This window comes from Schistocerca americana, chromosome 8, assembly GCF_021461395.2.
Source record: "Schistocerca americana isolate TAMUIC-IGC-003095 chromosome 8, iqSchAmer2.1, whole genome shotgun sequence".
Taxonomy (NCBI): Eukaryota; Metazoa; Arthropoda; class Insecta; order Orthoptera; family Acrididae; genus Schistocerca; species Schistocerca americana.
This window is the reverse complement of record NC_060126.1, coordinates 127,269,522-127,290,249: the sequence shown is the minus strand read 5'-3', so window position 1 is coordinate 127,290,249 and position 20,728 is coordinate 127,269,522. Positions and strand designations below refer to the sequence as shown.

The window sequence follows — 20,728 nt, the reverse complement described above, 5'->3', positions numbered from 1 at the left end:
ATGTTGGAATAGGCAGACAATATTGAACCTACGATTTATTTTAGAAGATACGAGAGTGTGTTCAAAAGCAACACATCGTGGTGCGAGGAATAAAAAGGCTTGCCACACAAAAACATAAGTAAAAACGAATGTAGGTGCGAAAACATCGAAACAAACCAAATTGCATTCTAGATGATAGGTTAACTCCAAGCAAAATTTTCTCATCAACATCGTTTGGTTGCGGATGACGAGCTACCTGTAGTAAATAACACACAAGTGATCCGGAAAATTCATGCGCACCAAGTGTAAAGATATTAACAAAAAGAAACGAACAATTGTTTGAACTAAACATCCACATAATTTTGTAATCATTTAACAAAAATGTTAACATTTCAGAATAAATAAAACGGGAACTGGCGGACCTCACAGCGTACAAAACGAGCTTCATTAAGACTCTACTAGTCACACTGCTGACGAACATATTTGTCGCAACGAGAGACCAGTTATTGATATAGTCAATGTAGAATGTTGGATTTTGTTGACGGAGCCACAACCGCACCTCTGCGTGCACGGCTTTATCACTTCAGAATGGTTCTCGAAGGACATTTAGGAAACAGATGAAAATCGGATGGGGCCAAGTTGGGATTGTATGGAGGTTTCATCAGTTACAGTGAACCCAAGATGTCAGATTGTTGCAGATATCGCAGAGCTCGCTTGTGTTATGGTATTATCATGGGCAAACTCTTCGAACTCGTGCTTTCAGTTGCATTTAGACATAACGGATAACGTTTTCCGTCTTCCTTGTACGAGGTATAAATCTTCCATATGGTGACTCTTGGAAATACCAAACTCTTAGGCCATCTTGGTTACATAAGCATGAACACTTTCGCCACTTTCGGATGCACTTAGCTCCAACAAAATGCTCTCACAGCTAGACAGAACATTTTTGTGATTGTGACTGACACTTGCTACGTACTGAGGACGTAACCCTTTCCCAGCACGCCTTGAACGTCCCAGACCACTTTGCCTACTGATGACATGGTCTTGAACTTTTTGGTTCGTTTGTTTTCAGTGTCAAAATAGTAAACCCAGCTTTCATCACCGGTCCCAGTGTCGTTAAGGGACCGATTACTTTGACGCTCAAAGCGCAAAAGAAGTAGTTGATCGATGTTTGATGTCAGGAGTGAGTATTGGGGGCGCTCACCTTGCACACAGTTTTCCGCACCTCACTTCTGCCGCGATGGCCTGTGCACGCTCTCGTGATATGCCACATTTATCTGAGATCTGTGTCTGTGTTACCCAACGATCTTCTCTGATGAGTGCATCAACCCGATTTCCATGAGTCTTGTCAGCTGCCGTACGCTGTCATCTACTCTGAGCCCTGTCACACACGTTGAGGTTAGCACCACCGTTTCCTTCGTCACGAGCAGAACAACACAACGCCGCACATTACTGATGTCTAAACAGTCCCTAAAGTACACAGCTTTCACTCTTCTTTGGGTTACAATTGGACATACGTATCCTGCGGCTAGAAACTCGATTACAGCTCATTGCTCCTCGTGCACTCACGTAGTTACGTTACGCACTGCCATGTTACAAGGAGACCTCTAGCGGCAGAAGGTTGCAATGTGTGTCAGCGAAACAGGGAAGCTGATCGATTAATATGCAACGACATGTAATACATCAACCGATATTCGGAACAGAAATTGGAAATAAGACTCATCCGACAAACGACAATCTTTCATTGCCTCATATTCCAGGTTTTATAGGTTTGGCACCATGTTTTTCTGTTACGGGCATCTGCATTACTGGTTACTGGTTTTGGAATTCCAACTCGCACTGGACTCCACAGCTTCTGGTGCTCCCTTCGCGTTATTTTGGTGCCAACATGGTTCGCGAGTACGACATTCAGTTCTGCACTGAATTTTGCAGCTGTACTTTTATTCTTCGTCGCAGTCCTCTTCAACGAATGTCAATGAACGTCCGTTACGATCACTCAACACACACTTTCATCCACTTTCTGACATAACGGATGACGTTTCCCGTCTTCCATCTATGTGATATAGATCTTCCATGCGCTGCCTCTTGGAAACAACGAACTCTTAGGCCATCTTGCTTACAGAAGCACCAAAAATTTCACCACCTGGTTTGGTGCAGCTCTGCACGCTACTCTACCCTGTGCAACCTTCTTCGTCTCTGAGTAACTACTGCAACCTACATCCTTCTGAATCTGTTTAGTGTATTCATGCCTTAGTCTCCCTCTGCGATATTTATCCTGCACGCTTCCCTCCAATACTAAACTGATGATGCCTTGATGCAACAGAACGTGTCCTGCCAACCGATCCCTTCTTCTAGTCAAGTTGTGCCAGAAATTCCTCTTCGCCCCAACTCTGTTCAGTACCTCCACATTACTCGTAGTATCGCCATCTACCCATCTAATATTCAGCACTGTTCTGTGGCACCAAATTTCGAAAGCTTCTATTCTCTTCTTGTCTGTACTAATTATCGTCCATGTTTCACTTCCATAAACGGCTACACTCCATACAAATACTTTCAGGAAAGACTTCCTGACACTTAAATGTACAGTCGATGTTAATAGATTTCTCTTCTTCAGAAACGCCTTCCTTGCCATTGCCTGTCTACATTTTATATCATTTCTCCTTCGACCATCGTCAGTTATTTTGCTCCCCAAATAGCAAAATTCTTCTACTACTTTTAAGAGTCTCGTTTCCAAATATAATTCCCTCAGCATTAAGTAACTTAATTCGACTACATTCCATAATCCTCGTTTTGCTTTTGTTGATTTTCAACTTATATCCTCCTTTCAAGATGCTTTCCATTCCGTTCAATTACCTTCCACGTCTTTTGCTGCCTCTGACAGAATTACAGTGTCGTCGGCAAACTTCAAAGTTTTTATTTCTTCTCCGTGGATTTTAATTCTTACTCCAAAGTTTTCTTTTGTTTCTTTAACTGCTTGCTCGGTATAGAATAACATCGGGGATAGGCTACAACTCTCACTCCCTTCTCAACGACTGCTTCCCTCTCATGCCCCTCGACTCTTATAATTGCCATTTGGTTTCTGTACAAACTTTAAATAGCCTTTTGCTCCCTGTATTTTACCCCTGCCACCTTCACTTAGCTCCCACATAATGCTCTCACCGCTATACAGAACACTGTTGTAACAGCGACTGACACTTGCAATATACTGAGCACGTTGCACCTGTGCCGCTTGTTGTAAGGTACAACAGCATAACCTGCATATTCAAGCATGCATTTTTCGCGGTATTTCCATACTTTTATTCAATCCCTGTAGCTCTGCTTTCAGACTTTAATGGGTGAATCGGGACCGATTTACCAGGGTCATGCTCTGCCAATATGTTGTGGAAGGGTGGGCCTGAGTGGACTGTTTTCCCGGCCGCTGTCGCTTTCAGTTATGTTAGATACGCTACGTCTCATTGAAGTAGCTCCCTCACTGCCGTCATGAGGCTAAGTGTGTCCCGCTCACAGCAGTACCGGGAATCGAAAAAAAAAAAAGTTTCAAATGGCTCTGAGCACTATGAAACTTAACTGTTGAGGTCATCAGTCCCCTAGAACTTAGAACTACTTAAACCTAACTAACCTAAGGACATCACACACATCCATGCCCGAGGCAGAATTCGAACCTGCGACCGTAGCGGTCACCCGGGAATCGAACTCGCACCTTCCGCTTAGCAGTTACACTCTGGCCAATGAACTAGGGAGACGCACCATAATTTTCGACTCCATATTAACATTGCTTTAAACCTCATTGTGAGGCATTACATCAGAGACATATTTTTTCACTCTCCCGGTAACAGTCGAAATGCTTCTTGCAGGCGTCGCCGGACGAGGACGAAATCGCAGTCCTGGCCGAGGAGTCGACGTCGCCTTTCAACACGGGCATCTACCGCAAGAAGGGCCACCTGAACGAGCGCGCCTTCTCGTACAGCATCCGCCAGGAGCACCGGTCGCGCTCCTACGGCTCGCTGGCCAACCTCAAGTTCTCGGGGCCGGACCTGAAGAAGGAGCGCGAGATCGCGCAGATGATGCAGGACCTCGAGCTGTCCTCGGGAGACGAGCTGGAGCGCTCCGACGTACCGCCCACGCACCAGCGCGGCTCCCTCAGGACCAGCAACGTCCGCCGGTAGACGCGGGACCACTCGCCCGAGGTGAGCGCCCGTCTCCAGCACTCCTCCCTACGTCTTAGTTTTCAAAAACACTCCTAATCCATGTTAGGTGATTTGCCTCCATACTCAGTAGTGACTCAATGTCAGTTGCTCCACCGCCTGGGGTTAAATACTCCTCCCAGTGAAAGGGGAGGAAGAGTGGGATAATCATTCTCTGTATATGTACTCGTTCACAACTACTGGAAAAATAGATATTCTGATCAAAAGTATCCGGACACATATTGGTGAACATTAACATGGGGTAAGCCTACCCTGCACCTTTATGATGGTTTGAACTCTACAGAGGACTCTTTCCAAGACGTGTGTCAATGTCTGTGGAAACATGGCAACCCTTTCTTCTTCAAAAGTCAAAATCAGAAAAGGTGTTGATGATGGACGCTGCGGTCTGCAACAGAGTCAACTTTCTAGCTGGTACAATGGTTGCCACAAGCTGATTCATTACTCAAAATCACTCATTTCCAGTCTTCCACTGACCTGTTGCGTTGCTCTTCACACCATCAAGCATCGCTTAGGTTCTAGCAAAGCGTATAAAAATGTGGGGCTTATGGGGAACTGCTCGACAATTGCATCCCATTAGTTTTTCTCCCCATGGACATTCATCTTGATAGATGGACCACTGGTAGTACTCTGGAACTCGCTTTCGTCCATTTCATGCTTTCTTATTTACAGCCCTCTCATAAAGGAACTGTCCGTCAGCGTGGTCTTGATTTAGCTGTGATTGTTTCTTCACACAGCACAAACCGTTGGCTTGGACAGCTTTAGAAGATTGAGGTGTCCCTGTTGGATCCGTTACTCAGGTGACATAACGACTACTCCACTTTCGAAGTGAATGAACTCTACTGACCGTAGGGTCCGCCTCACGTGACATGTAGTTTTCAACTCCGCATTATGTAGGGTGTACGGGTACTTCAGATCTGAAGGTGTATAAGTATATTACCATGCTTCAATGCGTGGGCGCCGGAACTGCAAGTGAACTGGAACCAAAAGTAGTAACAATCACAGGAATGTTACTCCAAACAATCCGTTCAACTTGCGATATGTGGTGTTTAGCGTCGCAATCGTGAATTGTGGGGCGGCAGGTCACCTCAACAAATTAAGACTAATCAGCTACGTCACTGCAACGTGGCGCGAGGCCCACGAGAAAGAGAGGCCGCGGCGCGTACGTCTCGAAGCTAGGCCAGAGCTCACTCGCTGGCTTAACTCAGCAGGCACAGTGCGTTTCTAAACCTGTTGACTGTCAGCTGGGTGTGTACGTACTAACGAGTATTGCATCCTGTACTGGAATCTGCTATTATAAAGTCTTACTGATTACTACTTGCACAACAAAATTTAAAATCAGTTGTCGACGTAAATGGTATATCGGCCTGTTTGTAGCATTTAGTCTCCTTGCGTAACAGTCCTCATTTCATATAAGATGTGGTGCTTTATGCAACTGATAATGATTTTGACATGATTTTAATTTTGTTGCACTGCAGTAAAGCTGTGACAAATCATTATTAGGCCCATGCACTTTCTATCATTGTAGGACAAATAACACTAAAATTCCATAACAGTGGTTTCCAGTAGAAGATGCAATTCTCGTTTGTACTTACAAACCCCGTTACGAGTAATAAGGTGTAGAAACGCAGTTTTTCTGCTGACTTGAGTGAGCGAGCGAGCTCGGCCTACCTTCTTCACGTACGCGCCGCGGCCTGTCTTCCTCGAGGGCCTCAGTGTGGCGGAAATCCCACGACGCTTTTGCCGTCCACACACGACTTGTGGGGAGGTGGTGGGGATGGGGGTGGGGGAGGGGGGGGGTGAAATTAAACGAGAACGTGGAGCTGGCCGAGTTTTGTGACGTCGGAGTGGGGAATTTCACGTTGCTGATCGTTTTCAAGGCAGAATCAGACGCGTTTCGTTTTGGCTTCGTGTAGAGGAACGTTTCCTGTGAGATGTACGACTGCTTTTACGTAGCAAGCAAAACACTTAGGGCACGCCGTTTTGGATCACGTCGTTTGCACTGAAGCCCATATTTGATAGTGCATTGATTATACGCTTTTTCAAAACACCGGTAAACTGACAGCATCTCGAAAAGTGCCCTTTTTGGTACGACTTGTTACAATAAAACGAGTATCGACGTAGTGGCGGTTAAAGGCCTTTTCTATTTGGTGCTTTTCGTATTATCGTTTGAGTGCTACGAAATCGTGTCGTTTCAAGGCGTCACACATTGAAGATTTATCAGAAACGCATCGTAGTTGGCGTGATTTGTTGTAAATAAGTGTCAGTTAATGACACAGCACAGACAGACTTGCACTGGTCACTGTTGTGTAATCATAGTAGCTGACAGAAGGGCGAATTGCGGTTGACCGTCTTCCACTTTTTTTTCCCAACGCGTGGTCCGGTATTAATTTAATGTACGTATGTTCTGCACTGTTATGTGGAACGTGATTCCATCATGATGTTACAAATTTTCAGTGATGGTAAATGCACCAATCTGAAGCAAGGGACACTGATCCAGAAATGACAGTGGAATACACGTACCGTTGCAAAGGTTCTTGGAACATATCCAACTTACGATACGTCAACTGATGTACTTGCAGCGTGATGGGGATCCACGTCGCTGAGCGTTCGTGAACACCTGGATCAGGCATTCACTGAATAGTGGGTAGGCAAGGGGGGTGGTCAGCACATTCGCCTGGTCTCACCCCACATGATTTCTTCCTGTGGCGCCATGTGGAAAGTCTTTTCCACGGGACGCCTGTCGAGACTGAAGATGATATGGCAAGAATTCTCGCTGCCGGCGACACTCGACGGAAGACGCCGATGATATGCGACAATGCCATACTTGCATAGACGCTGGAGAACGCCATTTCGAGCAATTGTAAATATAGCATATTGTGAAACGTGCAGGTAAATGGAATTCATTATTATCGTACCGTAGACTTAGGTTTTTCGGTGTCTCTGACATCAACAGGACTAGTTTATGAGCGTACCAGAGAATATGGACCAAAGAATTGCAAGAATGCGTGATTCTTTCGTAACGAATTCAGAGACGTGTTGCTACAATCATAATACACTACAGGCCATTAAAATTGCTACACCACGAAGATGACATGCTACAGGCACGAAATTTAACCGGCAGGAAGAAGATGCGGTGATATGCAAATGTTCAGCAGTTCAACGGCGTTGTGATGCCTCGTGTAAGGAGGAGAAATGCGTACCATCACGTTTCCGACTTTGATAAAGGTCGGATTGTAGCCTATCGCGATTGCGGTTTATCGTATCGCGACATTGCTGCTCGCGTTGCTCGAGATCCAATGACTGTTAGCAGAATATGGAATCGGTGGGTTCAGGAGGGTAATACGGAACGCCGTGCTGGATCCCAACGGCCTCGTATCACTAGTAGTCGAGATGACAGGCATCTTATTCGTATGGCTGTAACGTATCGTGCAGCGACGTCTCGAGCCCTGAGTCAACAGATGGGGACGTCTGCAAGACAACAATCATCTGCACGAACAGTTAGATGACGTTTGCAGCAGCATGGACAATCAGCTCGGAGAGCATGGCTGCCGTTACCCTTGACGCTGCATCACAGACAGGAGCGCCTGCGATGGTGTACTCAACGACGAACCTGGGTGCACGAATGGCAAAACGTCATTTTTTCGGATGAATCCAGGTTCTGTTTACAGCATCATGATGGTCGTATCCGTGTTTGGCGACATCGCGATGAACACACATTGGAAGCGTGTATTCGTCATGGCCATACTGGCGTATCACCCGGCGTGATGGTATAGGGTGCCATTGGTTACACGTCTCGGTCACCTCTTGTTCGCATTGACGGCACTTTGAAAAGTGGACGTTACATTTCAGATGTGTTACGAGCCGTGGCTCTACCCTTCATTCGATCCCTGCGAAATCCTACATTTAAGCAGGATAATGCACGACCGCATGTTGCAGGTCGTGTACGGGCCCTTCTGGATACAGGAAATGTTCGACTGCTGCCCTGGCCAGCACATTCTCCAGATCTCTCACCAACTGAAAACGTCGTGTCAATAGTGGCCGAGCAACTGGCTCGTCACAATACGCCAGTCACTACTCTTGATGAATTGTGGTATCGTGTTGAAGCTGCATGGGCAGCTGTACCTGTACACGCCATCCAAGCTCTGTTTGACTCAATACCCAGGCGTATCAAGGCCGTTATTACGGCCAGAGATGGTTGTTCTGGGTACTGATTTCTGAGGATCTATGCACCCAAATTGCGTGAAAATGTAATCACATGTCAGTTCTCGTATAATATATTTGTCCAACGAATACCCGTTTTTCATCTGCATTTCTTCTTGGTGTAGCAATTTTAATGGCCAGTAGTGTAATTAAGGTGAATGTTGGGACGGTTACTCCAAATATTTTTATTTTCCCACTGATTTTGCTCATTCCGGGCTTATAATGCATCTGTTGGTTGGTTGGTGAAAGAGGCCAGACAGCGTGGTCATCGGTCTCATCGAATTAGGGGAGGATGGGGAGGGAAGTCGGCCGTGCCCTTTCAGAGGAACCATCCCGGCATTTGCCTTGAGCGGTTTAGGGAAATCACGGAAAACCTAAATCAGGATGGTCGCATGTGGGATTGAACCGTCCTCCTCCCGAATGCGAGTCCAGTGTCTAACCACTGCGCCACCTCGCTCGGTATAATGCATCTGTATCTCATCGTGAATGTAACGTGAGGGCCCTGATATATCTTCTTCAGAATTACACGGCTGAATCAGTAGCTAACGGGCTCGCTTGCCGCCAGACGTGGGAGTTTACTTTTTGCGTTTTGTATGCCGCAGTCTCGTGACCTTCCGGCGTACCGCGTGATTGCGATTGACAATGGGCGCTGTTAGGTGTGGCAGCGGACAGGAAAAAACTGGTGCGGTTAACGGGCCGGGGAGGCACCATCGGGCTGGGAGTGAGACGGCGGAGCGATGACAGCCGGGCCACCGGGCCGTGACGGGACGGCCTCCGGCGTCCGGACCACCAGCCTTGCCGGCCGCGGCGACCGACCTTCAACTGGCCGGCGAGCGCGGGCGCCTAGCAACAGACTGCACCGCCGCCGCGGATCGCGACTGCTCACTGGTCATGAAGGTCCATACGGAAAAAAGATCACTGAAGTTAAAATCTTCTGGGTTATTAGGGCGCGTCATGTTTCTTCTAAAATGATCGACGTTTCGACCCCTGTGCTGGAATCTTCCTCAGGATCTTCTGGTGTCCACAAGTGCTAGAACACTGTCAGAGACGAGTGTCGCGTCCTCCTATAAAGGGGGAGTTTTCACGCGTTCGTGTTGGAAGTGAAGTGATGGTATTGGTTAAAATTCATATGGCTACCACTGGTGGGCCACAGTAATTGGCTAATATTCCCGCTCTGATGCAGAAGAAGGGGCGTTCGTAGCTCATCTCCTGTGGATACCAGGAGATAAGCTGCCAACGCCCCTTCTTCTGTGGATACCAGGAGATGCTTCTTCTGCATCAGAGCGGGAATATTAGCCAATTATGTTCGGGTATAATGACTTTTCTGGAGACTAGAAATCTACTCTGTAGAAATCAGCATGGCTTTCGAAAAAGACGATCGTGTGAAACCCAGCTCACGCTATTCGTCCACAAGACTCAGAGGGCCATAGAAGCGGGTTCCCGGGTAGATGCCGTGTTTCTTGACTTCTGCAAGGCGTTCGATACAGTTCCCCACAGTCGTTTAATGAACAAAGTAAGAGCATATGGACTATCAGACCAATTGTGTGATTGGATTGAAGAGTTCCTAGATAACAGAACGCAGCATGTCATTCTCAATGGAGAGAAGTCTTCCGAAGTAAGAGTGATTTCAGGTGTGCCGCAGGGGAGTGTCGTAGGACCGTTGCTATTCACAATATACATAACTCACCTTGCGGATGACATCGGAAGTTCACTGAGGCTTTTTGCGGATGATGCTGTGGTACATCGAGAGGTTCTAACAATGGGAAATTGTTCGGAAATGCAGGAGGATCTGCACCCAATTGACGCATGGTGCAGGGAATGGCAATTGAATCTCAATGTAGACAAGTGTAATGTGCTGCGAATACATAGAAAGAAAGATTCCTTATCATTTAGCTACAATATAGCGGGTCAGCAACTGGAAGCAGTTAATGCCATAAATTATCTGGAAGTCACATTAGGAGTGATTTAAAATGGAATGATCATATAAAGTTAATCGTTGGTAAAGCAGATGCCAGACTGTCATTCATTGGAAGAATCCTAAGGAAATGCAATCCGAAAACAAAGGAAGTAGGTTACAGTACGCTTGTTCGCCCACTGCTTGAATGCTGCTCAGCAATGTGGGATCGGTACCAGATGGGGTTGATGGAAGAGATAGAGAAGATCCAACGGAGAGCAGCGCGCTTCGTTACAGGATCATTTAGTAATCGCGAAAGCGTTACGGAGATGATAGACAACTTGCAGTGGAAGACTCTGCAGGAGAGACGCTCAGTAGCTCGGTACGGGCTTTTGTTTAAGCTTCGAGAACATACCTTCACCGAAGAGTCAAGCAATATATTGCTCCCTCCTACGTATATCTCGCGAAGAGACCAAGAGGATAAAATCAGGGAGATTAGAGCCCACACAGAGGCATACCGACAATCCTTCTTTCCACGAACAATACGAGACTGGAATAGAAGGGAGAACCGATAGAGGTACTCAAGGTACCCTCCGCCACACACCGTCAGGTGGCTTGCGGAGTATGGATGTAGATGGCTACCAGTGGTAGCCATATGAATTTTAGCCAATACCATCACTTCTCCAACACGAACGCGTGAAAACTTCCCCTTTATAAGAGGACGCGACACTCGTCTCTGACAGTGTTCTAGCAGTTGTGGACACCAGAAGATCCTGAGGAAGATCCCAGCAGAGGGGTCGAAACGTCGATCATTTTAGAAGAAACATGACGCGGCCTAATAACCCAGAAGATTTTAACTTCAGTGACAACGGCCACGAAAGCGTGCAGACTTAGATAAAAAAAGATAAGCTTGGGCATAAGCGTTCTCCCATTGGCTGCCGGATGGTGTGACGTCACTGGGGAACAACCATAAGACGTTTTCACACGAGAGGAACCTAGCTAACCTGGAGCTGTACGAGTTTTGTGACGTCAGTTCCAATTATGTCACGTTGAGGAACTGTTGCCTCGCGTGAAACGCAAAATAAATTCACCGACATTTCGGCAGCATGTTACGAAAGGTTGCACAAATAAGAGTCATTAACGCTCTCTACGCCAAAAGCAGAACTTCAGAACTTGCGAGACAGCATACTGAAACGTGGGACTTAGCGAAAGCAGGGAAAGGTGTGGACGGAACCTATTCAGTTACCGATGGTTGCACAGTAAAGACGTACACTTTATTTAAGGAAATAATTTTTTAAAAGCAATCATTTTGAAAAAATTGACTGTAACACATGCTTCACTGACGGCTGAAGACCTTATTAAGAAAGAGTTCAAATTATTTGTCGGCTGAAGGCCACATACAATAGGAATAATTTAAACAAATATTATTTTTAAACAATTGACATATTCAGACCAAATAAAGAACGTCGTGATCCACAGACAATGCTCCAAGGATCGACCTGAGGAAAGTCCCTGCAGCTGCGTAAACGGTGAGACAGGCAGCCAAGAGTTATGCTCACCTTACAGGATGGCAGCTCAAACTAGGTACAGCTTAAACGCCGACCAACGCACTCGCAAAATCCACCTAAGATGCGATAATCAATACCATAATGGAATACCAGTTAGCATCGTCAAATGATAAGCATTTAATTATACAAGTTGGCTCCACCAAATCCTAGTACGCAGATAGGGTTAAGACCAAGCTGCCTCTTCAAAATCTGACTAGATGCTCATGGAACCGCAAAAGACAATTCGACAAACAACGCAAATAATGCTAAAACAGTAACTGTACAGGAACAAGACGAATTGCACGTAGACTTGAACGCTAACAAGACAGGAACGGTCGAAAGACCAGATACACGTCGTCCATTGAGACGACCGACCGAACGACCAACCATCGGTCGTTGCCAATCAAGTCAGGCAAGGGAAACGTCGGAGTATAAAACCGCCAACTGACAGCTTGATGGCATGAGGTCACTTCGACGGAAGGACACACACACAAGTGAAGGTTGCACTACTCGAATATAACGATCCATTCAACTTAAACGCGCTGAATCCGGCCGGACCTCGACGTGGTCGTGCACTCTCGCGACCACATCCTTCCATCGGGCAGTGCATATATCGCCAGCTCCCTCGGCGAGTACTGGCGCTGTCGGACCTCATTGCAGCTCCGTCCCAACTGAACTCCGACAAAACACGACGACCCGGAAATACTAGAGTTCGCTCCAAAGATAGTACCACAGTACTCGCTATCGATAAACGCCGCTGCTGCCACTCACGGACAGACATAGAGAGCAAACGTAGTGGCGCCAGTGAACGGACTAAGAAAAGGAGAGGTCAGAAGCCGAATACACGACGCCAACCTGTCAACGGCACAAACACGAGACAGAACGTGGCTCACATACTGTATTTCTCTTTCGTACTTTAAACTCATATTTGATGGGTCTTACATTATAATTTACATCCTATGTCTATGACCATACAGGATGATTCCATGGTGATGTCACAAACTGCCGGGGTGATGGCGAGGGCAAATGTATCAATTTGAGATGAGGAGCGTTTAGAGTGACATCTCGTGACAGTAATGGGTGCTACGAGATGAAAAGCTACAGAGGAGGCAGGGTCTGGAGGCAATAGCAGTAAACAGCTGCTGCAACTCTATCGAGCAGCGAAGGCTGACCGTGTCGCGTTGTTATGTCTGTAAGTGAAAGCTAACCTCAGGAACTACTCTACGGATTCTGATTTGCGTTTCACGAACGGATAGAATGAATCATGAGAATGGTTTGTGTATACAAGGTAATTCCGTGATGGTGTTATAAATTTTCATGGACAACGGAAAAGGGTAAATATGTCAATTTCAGGCAAGGGGCACTGCTCTGGAAACGACGAGTCGAAATTGATAAGCGAAAATTGTTCTGATACTCGTCCGTGGACTTGTTCTACTGCAAGCTCTGTACTTTCTATATTTTGGGAGAGGGTAGTGTAGACAAGAAAGCGTGGTAAACTTCAGCTCTAAAATGCATACCTTAAAGCACTTGTTTAGCAGAAGAGACGTGTTTCACAATGTGATAGATAAGCAAGTGTTCATAGTCCTTTAGGTATGTACTTTAGACCCATCCTTAGCCGACGTTATGTTCTTAATTTGGTCCAGACTACCTCCTCCCAAAATAGGAAAACCAAAGAGCTTGCTGTAGAAGGGGTGCACTGTCAAAGGTGTCCGAATGAAAGTGGGCTTCGTCGCTAAACCAAACCATACTAATCCCATCATGCCCCGTGGGCGACCGTGCTGTTTGGAAGTCCTAACGCAAACCGTTCAGAATCTTTGACGATTTTATTTCATATAGTTCCATAATTTTCACGCTGTATAAGCATAATTGATGCATGAATAGTTCACCTCCTTACGTCCATAGCATGCACCCCACGTTTTTAGATTTAAGTCTTACATATATTTTCGTGGCTATTGAAAGTTCAAAAATGGTTCAAATGGCTCTGAGCACTATGGGACTTAAATTCTGAGGTCATCAGTCCCCTAGATCTTAGAACTACTTAAACCTAGCTAACCTAAGGACATCACACACATCCATGCCCGAGGTAGGATTCGAACTTGCGACCGTAGCGGTCACGCGGTTCCAGACTGAAGTGCCTAGAACCGCACGGCCACACAGGCCGGCTTGAAAGTTCAGTCACATATTTACAGCACTATCCGTAAGGGGTTAGGAATCTGCATGGGGCTAGAAGCTATTTTATACTTTCTAATGCAATTTAAAAATAGATTAAAAATTTATTGTTATTTAAATATTTTGTTTCCTTTTCAGTCTTGCGTGTGTGAAATTTTTCAACCGATTTCGAAAATTTTGATGACTTTACGATAGAGACACGTTGTGAATTTAGGGTTTTATTTCAGCTTCTCTTCACCTGACTTAACCAATATATTGCTTGCTCCGACGTATATCTCACGAAGAGACTGTGAAGGTAAATATTACCGAGATTCAAGCTCACACGGAGACTTACTAGCAATCGTTCTTCCAGCGAACCATTCACGGGTAAGACAGGAAAAGGGGAAATGGCAGTAGCCTCCGCCACGCACCAGACAAAGGAGCTATTTAATGTTGCATTGTCATGAAGTTATGAGCTATGTTCGAAGTTTCAAGTCTCTTACTCACCGACAAGTTGGTTTAAAATCAATTGCGAAAACTTGTACAGAACATTCAATCGGACCGACAAGGAAGTGACATAATAAACACATGTTAACAAGGTCTAAATAAGGCACCACATGCTTAAAAACTTACCCTTATAGGTGAGCACTGCCGTTTCAAGTCAAGTTACTACCCATATTTCCTTACCTCTCTTTCCCTGGTGTTCCCGTCCTGTATCTGGGTTTGGCTATGTTAGTCGTACAGGGCGAACAGATGCCCTTCCTGCCTTCCTCTTATTACTGTACCCCACCTGTTTTCGTAAACTGTACGGCATATCTACTTCGAAGTTTTGACAACTACCTGATCAGTTGAACTTCAATCTGACTCTTGTTTTTTTATCAATCATCTGTGTAGTATGATGTGACCCGCCACGAATTCCTCTCCTGCACCAACCTCTTCACCTCGGAGTAGCACTTGCAACATATGTCCTTAATTATTTGCTGGATGTATCCCAATCTCTGTCTTCCTCTACAGTTTTTATCCTATACAGCTCCCTGTAGTACCATGGAAGTTACTCCCTGATGTCTTAACAGATATACTATCATCCCGTTCCCTCTTCTTGTCAATGTTTTCCATATACTCCTTTCCTGTCCGATTCTGCGCAGAGCCTGCTTATTCCTTACATTATCAGTCCACCTAATTTTCAACTTTCGTCTGTACACCACGTCAAATGCTTCGATTCTCTTCACGCCCGGTATACAATGCTGTGCTCCAAACGTACATTCTCAGAGATTTCTTCCTCGAATTAAGGCCAATGTTTGATACTAGTAGGCCTCTCTTGGCCATGAATGCCCATTTTGCCAGTGCTAGTCTTCTTTTTATGTCATCCTTCCTCCGTCCGTCAAGAGTCATTTTGCTGCCTAGGTAGCACAATTCTGAACTTCGTCTACTTCGAGGTCACCAATTCCGATGTTAAGTTTCTTCCTGTTCCCATATCTGCTACTTCTCATTACTTTCGTCTTGCTTCGATTTATTTTCAATGCTCATTAGACTGTTCATTCCATTCAGCAGATCGGGCAACTCTTCTTCACTTTCACTGAGAATAGCAGTATTATCAGCGAATCGTATTGATATCCCTTCGCCTTGAATTTTAATTCCACTCTTGAACCATTCTTTTACTTCCGTCATTGTTTCTTCAATGTATAGATCGAACAGTTGGAGCGAAAGACTACATCCCTGTCCTGCATCCTCTTTAATCCGAACGCGTAGTTCCTGGTCTTCCAGTCTTATTGTTCCTTCTTGGTTCTTGTACATATTTTGTATTTCTCGTCTTTTCCTATAGCTTATCCCTATTTTTCTCAGAATTTCGAACATCTAGAACCATATAACATTGCCGAACGCTTTTTCGAGGTCGACAAATCCCATGACCATGTCTTCATTTTCCTTCAGTCTTGCTTCCATTACCAACCGCAACGTCTGAACTGCCTCTCTGGTGCCTTCGTCTTTCCTAAAGCCAAGCTGATCGACATCTAATACATCCTCAATTTTCTTTTCAATTCTTCTGTGTATAATTCTTGTCATCGATTTGCATGCATGAGCTGTTAACCTGATTGTGCTATAATTCTCGCACTTGTCGCCTCTCGCTATCTTTGAAATTGTGTGGGTGATGGTATTCTGAAACTCTGACGGTATATCAAGACTCATGCATTCTACAAAACAATGTGACTAGTCGTTTCCTTGCCATTTCCTCCAATGATTTTAGAAATTGCGGGGGAATGTTATCTATCGCTTCTACCTTATTTAAAATTCAATCTTCCGAATCTCTTTCAAATTCTGATTCTTATACTGGATCCCCTATCTCTTCTATATTGAGACCTGTTTTTTTTTTCTCCTACCACGCCATCAGACAAGTCTTCACCCTCATACAGACCTTCAGTGTACTCTTTCTGCCTATCCGCTCTCTCCTCTGCATGTAACAGTAGAATCACCATTGCACTCTTAATGTTACCGCCCTTGTTTTTAGTTCGAGCAAAGGTTGTTTTAACTTTCTATGTGCGAGTCAGTCCATCCGACAATTATTTGCTTTTCGATTTCTTCACAGTTTTCATGTAGCTATTTCGCCTTAGCTTCCCTGCGCTTCCTATTTATTTCATTACTGAGTGACATTTATTTCTGTATTCCTGAATTTTCCTGAACATTTTTGTACTTATTTCTTTCATGCATTAACCGAAGTATTTTTTCTGTTACTCATGGTTTCTTCGCAGTTACTTTCTTCGTAACTATGGTTTTCTTCCCAAATTATGTGACTGCCCTTTTCAGAGATGTCCATTCGTCTTCAGCTGAACTGCCTACTGAGCTACTCCTTATCGAAAAATCTATAGCCTCAGAGAACTTCATTCCTCATTCCCTTCATTTCCCACTTCTTTGCGCATTGATTCTTCTTGACTAGATTCCTAAACTTCAGCCTGCTCTTAATCACAATTAAATTGTGATCTGAGCCTATATCTGGCCCTGAGTAAGCCTTGCAGACCAGTGTCTGACTGAGTGAGGTAGTGGAGTGGTTAGCACACTGGACTCGCAATTCGGGAGGACAGTGGTTCACGCCGGCGCCCGGCCATTCTGATTTAAGTTTTCCGTGATTTCCCTAAATCGCTTCAGGCACATGCCGGGATGGTTCCTTTGAAAGCGCACGGTGATTTTCTTTCCCATTCTCCCGTAATCCGATGTGGTCGATGACCTCCGTCTTTGGTGCCCTTACCCAAATCAGCCAACCATCCAACCAGTATCTGATTTCGGAATCTGCCTGACCATGATGTAATCTAACTAAAATGTTCCCGTGTCTCCCGGCCTTTTCCAAGTATACCTCCTCGTTTTGTGATTCTTGACCAGATGTGCGCAGAACTCAATCAGTTTTTCTTCTCTCTCGTTCCTAGTACTGTGCCATGTTCTCCCGTAACACTGTGTCTTCTACTCCTTCTTCTACAATCGCATTCCACTCCCCCATGTCTATTAGATTTTCATCTCCCTTTTCATACTGAATTACTCGTTCAGTATCCTTGTATATTTTCGTTATCTCTTCATCTTCGGCTTGTGACGTCGGCATGTATACCTGAACTATTGATGTTGTTGATGATTTCTTGTCTTTCTAATGAGAACAACCTTATTACTGAACTGCTCACAGAAACCCACTCTCTACCCTACCTTACTATTCACAACGAATACTACTCCCGTTGTACCATTTTCTGCTGCTGTTGCTATTATCCTGTACTCATCCGGCCACAAATCCTTGTTTTTTTCCCGTTTCTCTTTACTGACCCCCCATTGTATCTAAACTGAGCCTAAGGGTGTGCCTTTTCAGAGTTTCTAGCTGCTCTACCACGTTTTAACCTCTGATATTCCACTCCCCGTCCCGTAGAATGTTATCTTTTCGTTGGTTACTCAGTCTTTTTCTCTTGGTCACGTCCGCCATCGAAGTCTCCTGCCGTAGATTCAAATGGGGGACTAGCCAGGGATCTTTTGCCAAAAGAGACATCATCATGACGCTTTTTCAACCTGAATAAGAAACTAAAAAGGAAACTGTAAATAAATAGGAGAAATTTGCGTATTTTACAGTGCGTGCTAAAAACGGATAACGTACAGGTGTGTCCTCAAGGTGACGATCGACTATTCGAGTCTCACAAAGCAATAGAAAACGCAGCAGTCTTCTTCTCCCAGTATTATTCCACTGTCTGCTTTGCAGGAGATACACCGGAGGACAGCAGCTGTGGCCAAGTTAGGCGAGCTGTTTCGTAATCTGCTTGTTTGGTCACATGCCAGCGTTGCAGACTGAGCGAGATGCCACAGTGGTAAAGCATTGAACCCCTGTTCGAGAAGTCGACGATTCATATCCCCGTCTGGCCCACATGCTGTCAGTTTAACTCGAGTTACGTCAAGTGAAGAATGTACAACCGATTTCCTTCCCCATCCTACCTCTATCCGAGTTTGTGCTCAGCGTTTAATGACATGATCGTCGACGGGACATTTTTGACGTAGTCCTCCTTCTCACCATGTTTTCTAGTTCCGTACAAAGCATGAGGACCTTCCTATCGGAGGTTACGTAAATGTCTTTGAGCCGAGTTGTTTGGAGGGCTGCGGTCGGTAAGGGACTGAACTTTGGTACGGGGCAATGGGATTTACACTGTACATGTCATCATTCATTTCATTCTCGCGTATTCGGTAAGGCGAAAGCTCTGATGTTGCAGGCTTTATAGCGAGGAACGCCCGTGGTCACGTACAGGAAACAGCGTTACGCTAACCCCGCGTTTCTCAATCTTTTTCTCTTCGAGGCGCGCCAAAGAACATTTCAAGCTTTCGCGACAACACAAATGTGATTTTTTTTTCCTAGATGAAAAAAGCAAACACGTGAAGTGCATGCAATACTTGTTTTATTTATTTATTTTTATCGTGGAACGATTATGTGATACAGATTACGAATTTACTATTGCAAGAAACGATTTCGTGATTTTTTTTTGTTCTAGATACTTTATCTGCGAAAGATTAGGAGACATTAAAAATCTCGCGGTATGCCAGTGGGTTGCGACAAGGCAGTTTAGAAACGCTGTGCTAACCAATCGCTGCTTCGTTCACTGTTTAGACGGCAGAATAAGATGGGTGTATAGCTGACAAATACTTTCCCAAGGTTTGATGTCGAGTCTGGAAATAGTAATAACTGTTTCTTGTTCAAATAGTTGATCTCACCGGTCTAAGTGGACACGATTCAAGTCCTCATAGTAAGGAAAACTACAGGAATCGAATCAAAATCATTTGTGTGGCCGTCGTTTTAAAGTAAAACTCCTTGTTATGAATGTGTTTTGCTGACAGTTTAAAAATCTGTGACTTTAGGTCTTGTACATTGCGCTCATTCACAATGATTTCTAATGTAGTAAATCTAACAAAGAGATCACATATAGATTTGGAACGGTATGCTGATCAATGGTGATCTACTCTAGACACCGACTTAAGTTTTTCAACAAATACTGTTACGCTGAGGGACAAGTATTATCCTGTGCGATTAATATTCGTGACTTCGCTGCAAGGAAACTGAAGGCTTATTTCTTTTTTACTCTGCGAGTAAGTATAACCGTGCTGGAGAACGGGAGACAGTTCGCAGCAAAACCTAACGCAACAACAGCTGCGAAATGTAGAATGGAACACACATGCAGCGCAATGCAGTTGTATAATTGTTAAGTAAACGTTGTACAATATGACAGAGACAGCCCACTTCAACTGAGTTGTGCTTCGCCTTTGCCACATCACCTGCCTGTTACGTTTTGACGACAAACATCTGCAAGCGTTGTGTTAGTGATTATCCTTTTGAAGCGCCATGGAACGGCCTTAACAGGTTGACGGTTACATTATAAAAAAGGTGCTGCGTTGATTGGTTCGAAGAAAAATTCTTGTTTCTTTGGTGACTGTAATTGTGTACACTGACTCTTAGCACAGTAACCATTTTTGACAGTTCAACACTTCAAACAGGTTTAGTTGAAACCATGTAGCAAGATCATTAGTGGGAGTGACCGGAAACTAGCGGACATCTGTGGAATACTGTCATCTTACGGTGCTTGTGCATTACCGTGTACGTCCGGCCATCCTGATTTAGGTTTTCCGTGATTTCCCTAAATCACTCCAGGTAAATGCCGGGATGGTTCCTTTCAAAGGGCACGGCCGACTTCCTTCCCCGTCCTTCCCTAATCCGATGAGACCGATGACCTCGCTGTCTGGTCTCCTTCCCCAAATAACCCCAACCCCCAACCCATTAACGTGTGGAACATCTTTACGGGCAAGAAAACCTTTTTCTTTTAGTCATCAGTGTTCTGATCGGTTTGATGCTTCCCACCACGATTTCCCCTTCTGTGTCAATCTCTTCGTCTCAGAGTAGCTGTCTCTGCCATTTTATACAATTTTTCCTTAACAGTTGAGGTACGAACGCGCTGCGCCGCATGTGTGTTTCATCCTCAGTTACTCGTTGGATATATTCCAGTATCTGCCTTCCTCTATGGGTTTTATCCTCTACAGCTCCCTCTAGTGGAAATGACTTTATTACACTATGCCTTAATACATGTCTTATCATCTTGGCCCACTTTCATGTCAATTTTTACGAAATGTAACTATCTCGCTAATTCTGCTGGGAACCTCCTCATTTCTTATTACATCAGTCCATTTGAAACTTCGTCCACAGCGCTGCATCCCATACGCTTCGATTCTGTTCATTTACCTTTTCCCGACAGACTATGGTT

The 20,728-nt window shown here is 45.0% G+C and overlaps 1 protein-coding gene across 1 annotated transcript in view; it reads left to right on the top strand.

Annotated features, from left to right (window-relative positions):
• The window catches only part of LOC124545623, a 108,891-nt gene that overhangs the window by 68,706 nt on the left and 19,457 nt on the right, over positions 1–20,728 (top strand). Inside the window, exon 6 of the mRNA XM_047124570.1 lies at positions 3,834–4,166. Within this exon, the coding sequence (XP_046980526.1) occupies positions 3,834–4,145 (312 nt within the window). The 3' untranslated portion in view covers positions 4,146–4,166. The remainder of the gene's footprint in view (positions 1–3,833; positions 4,167–20,728) is intronic.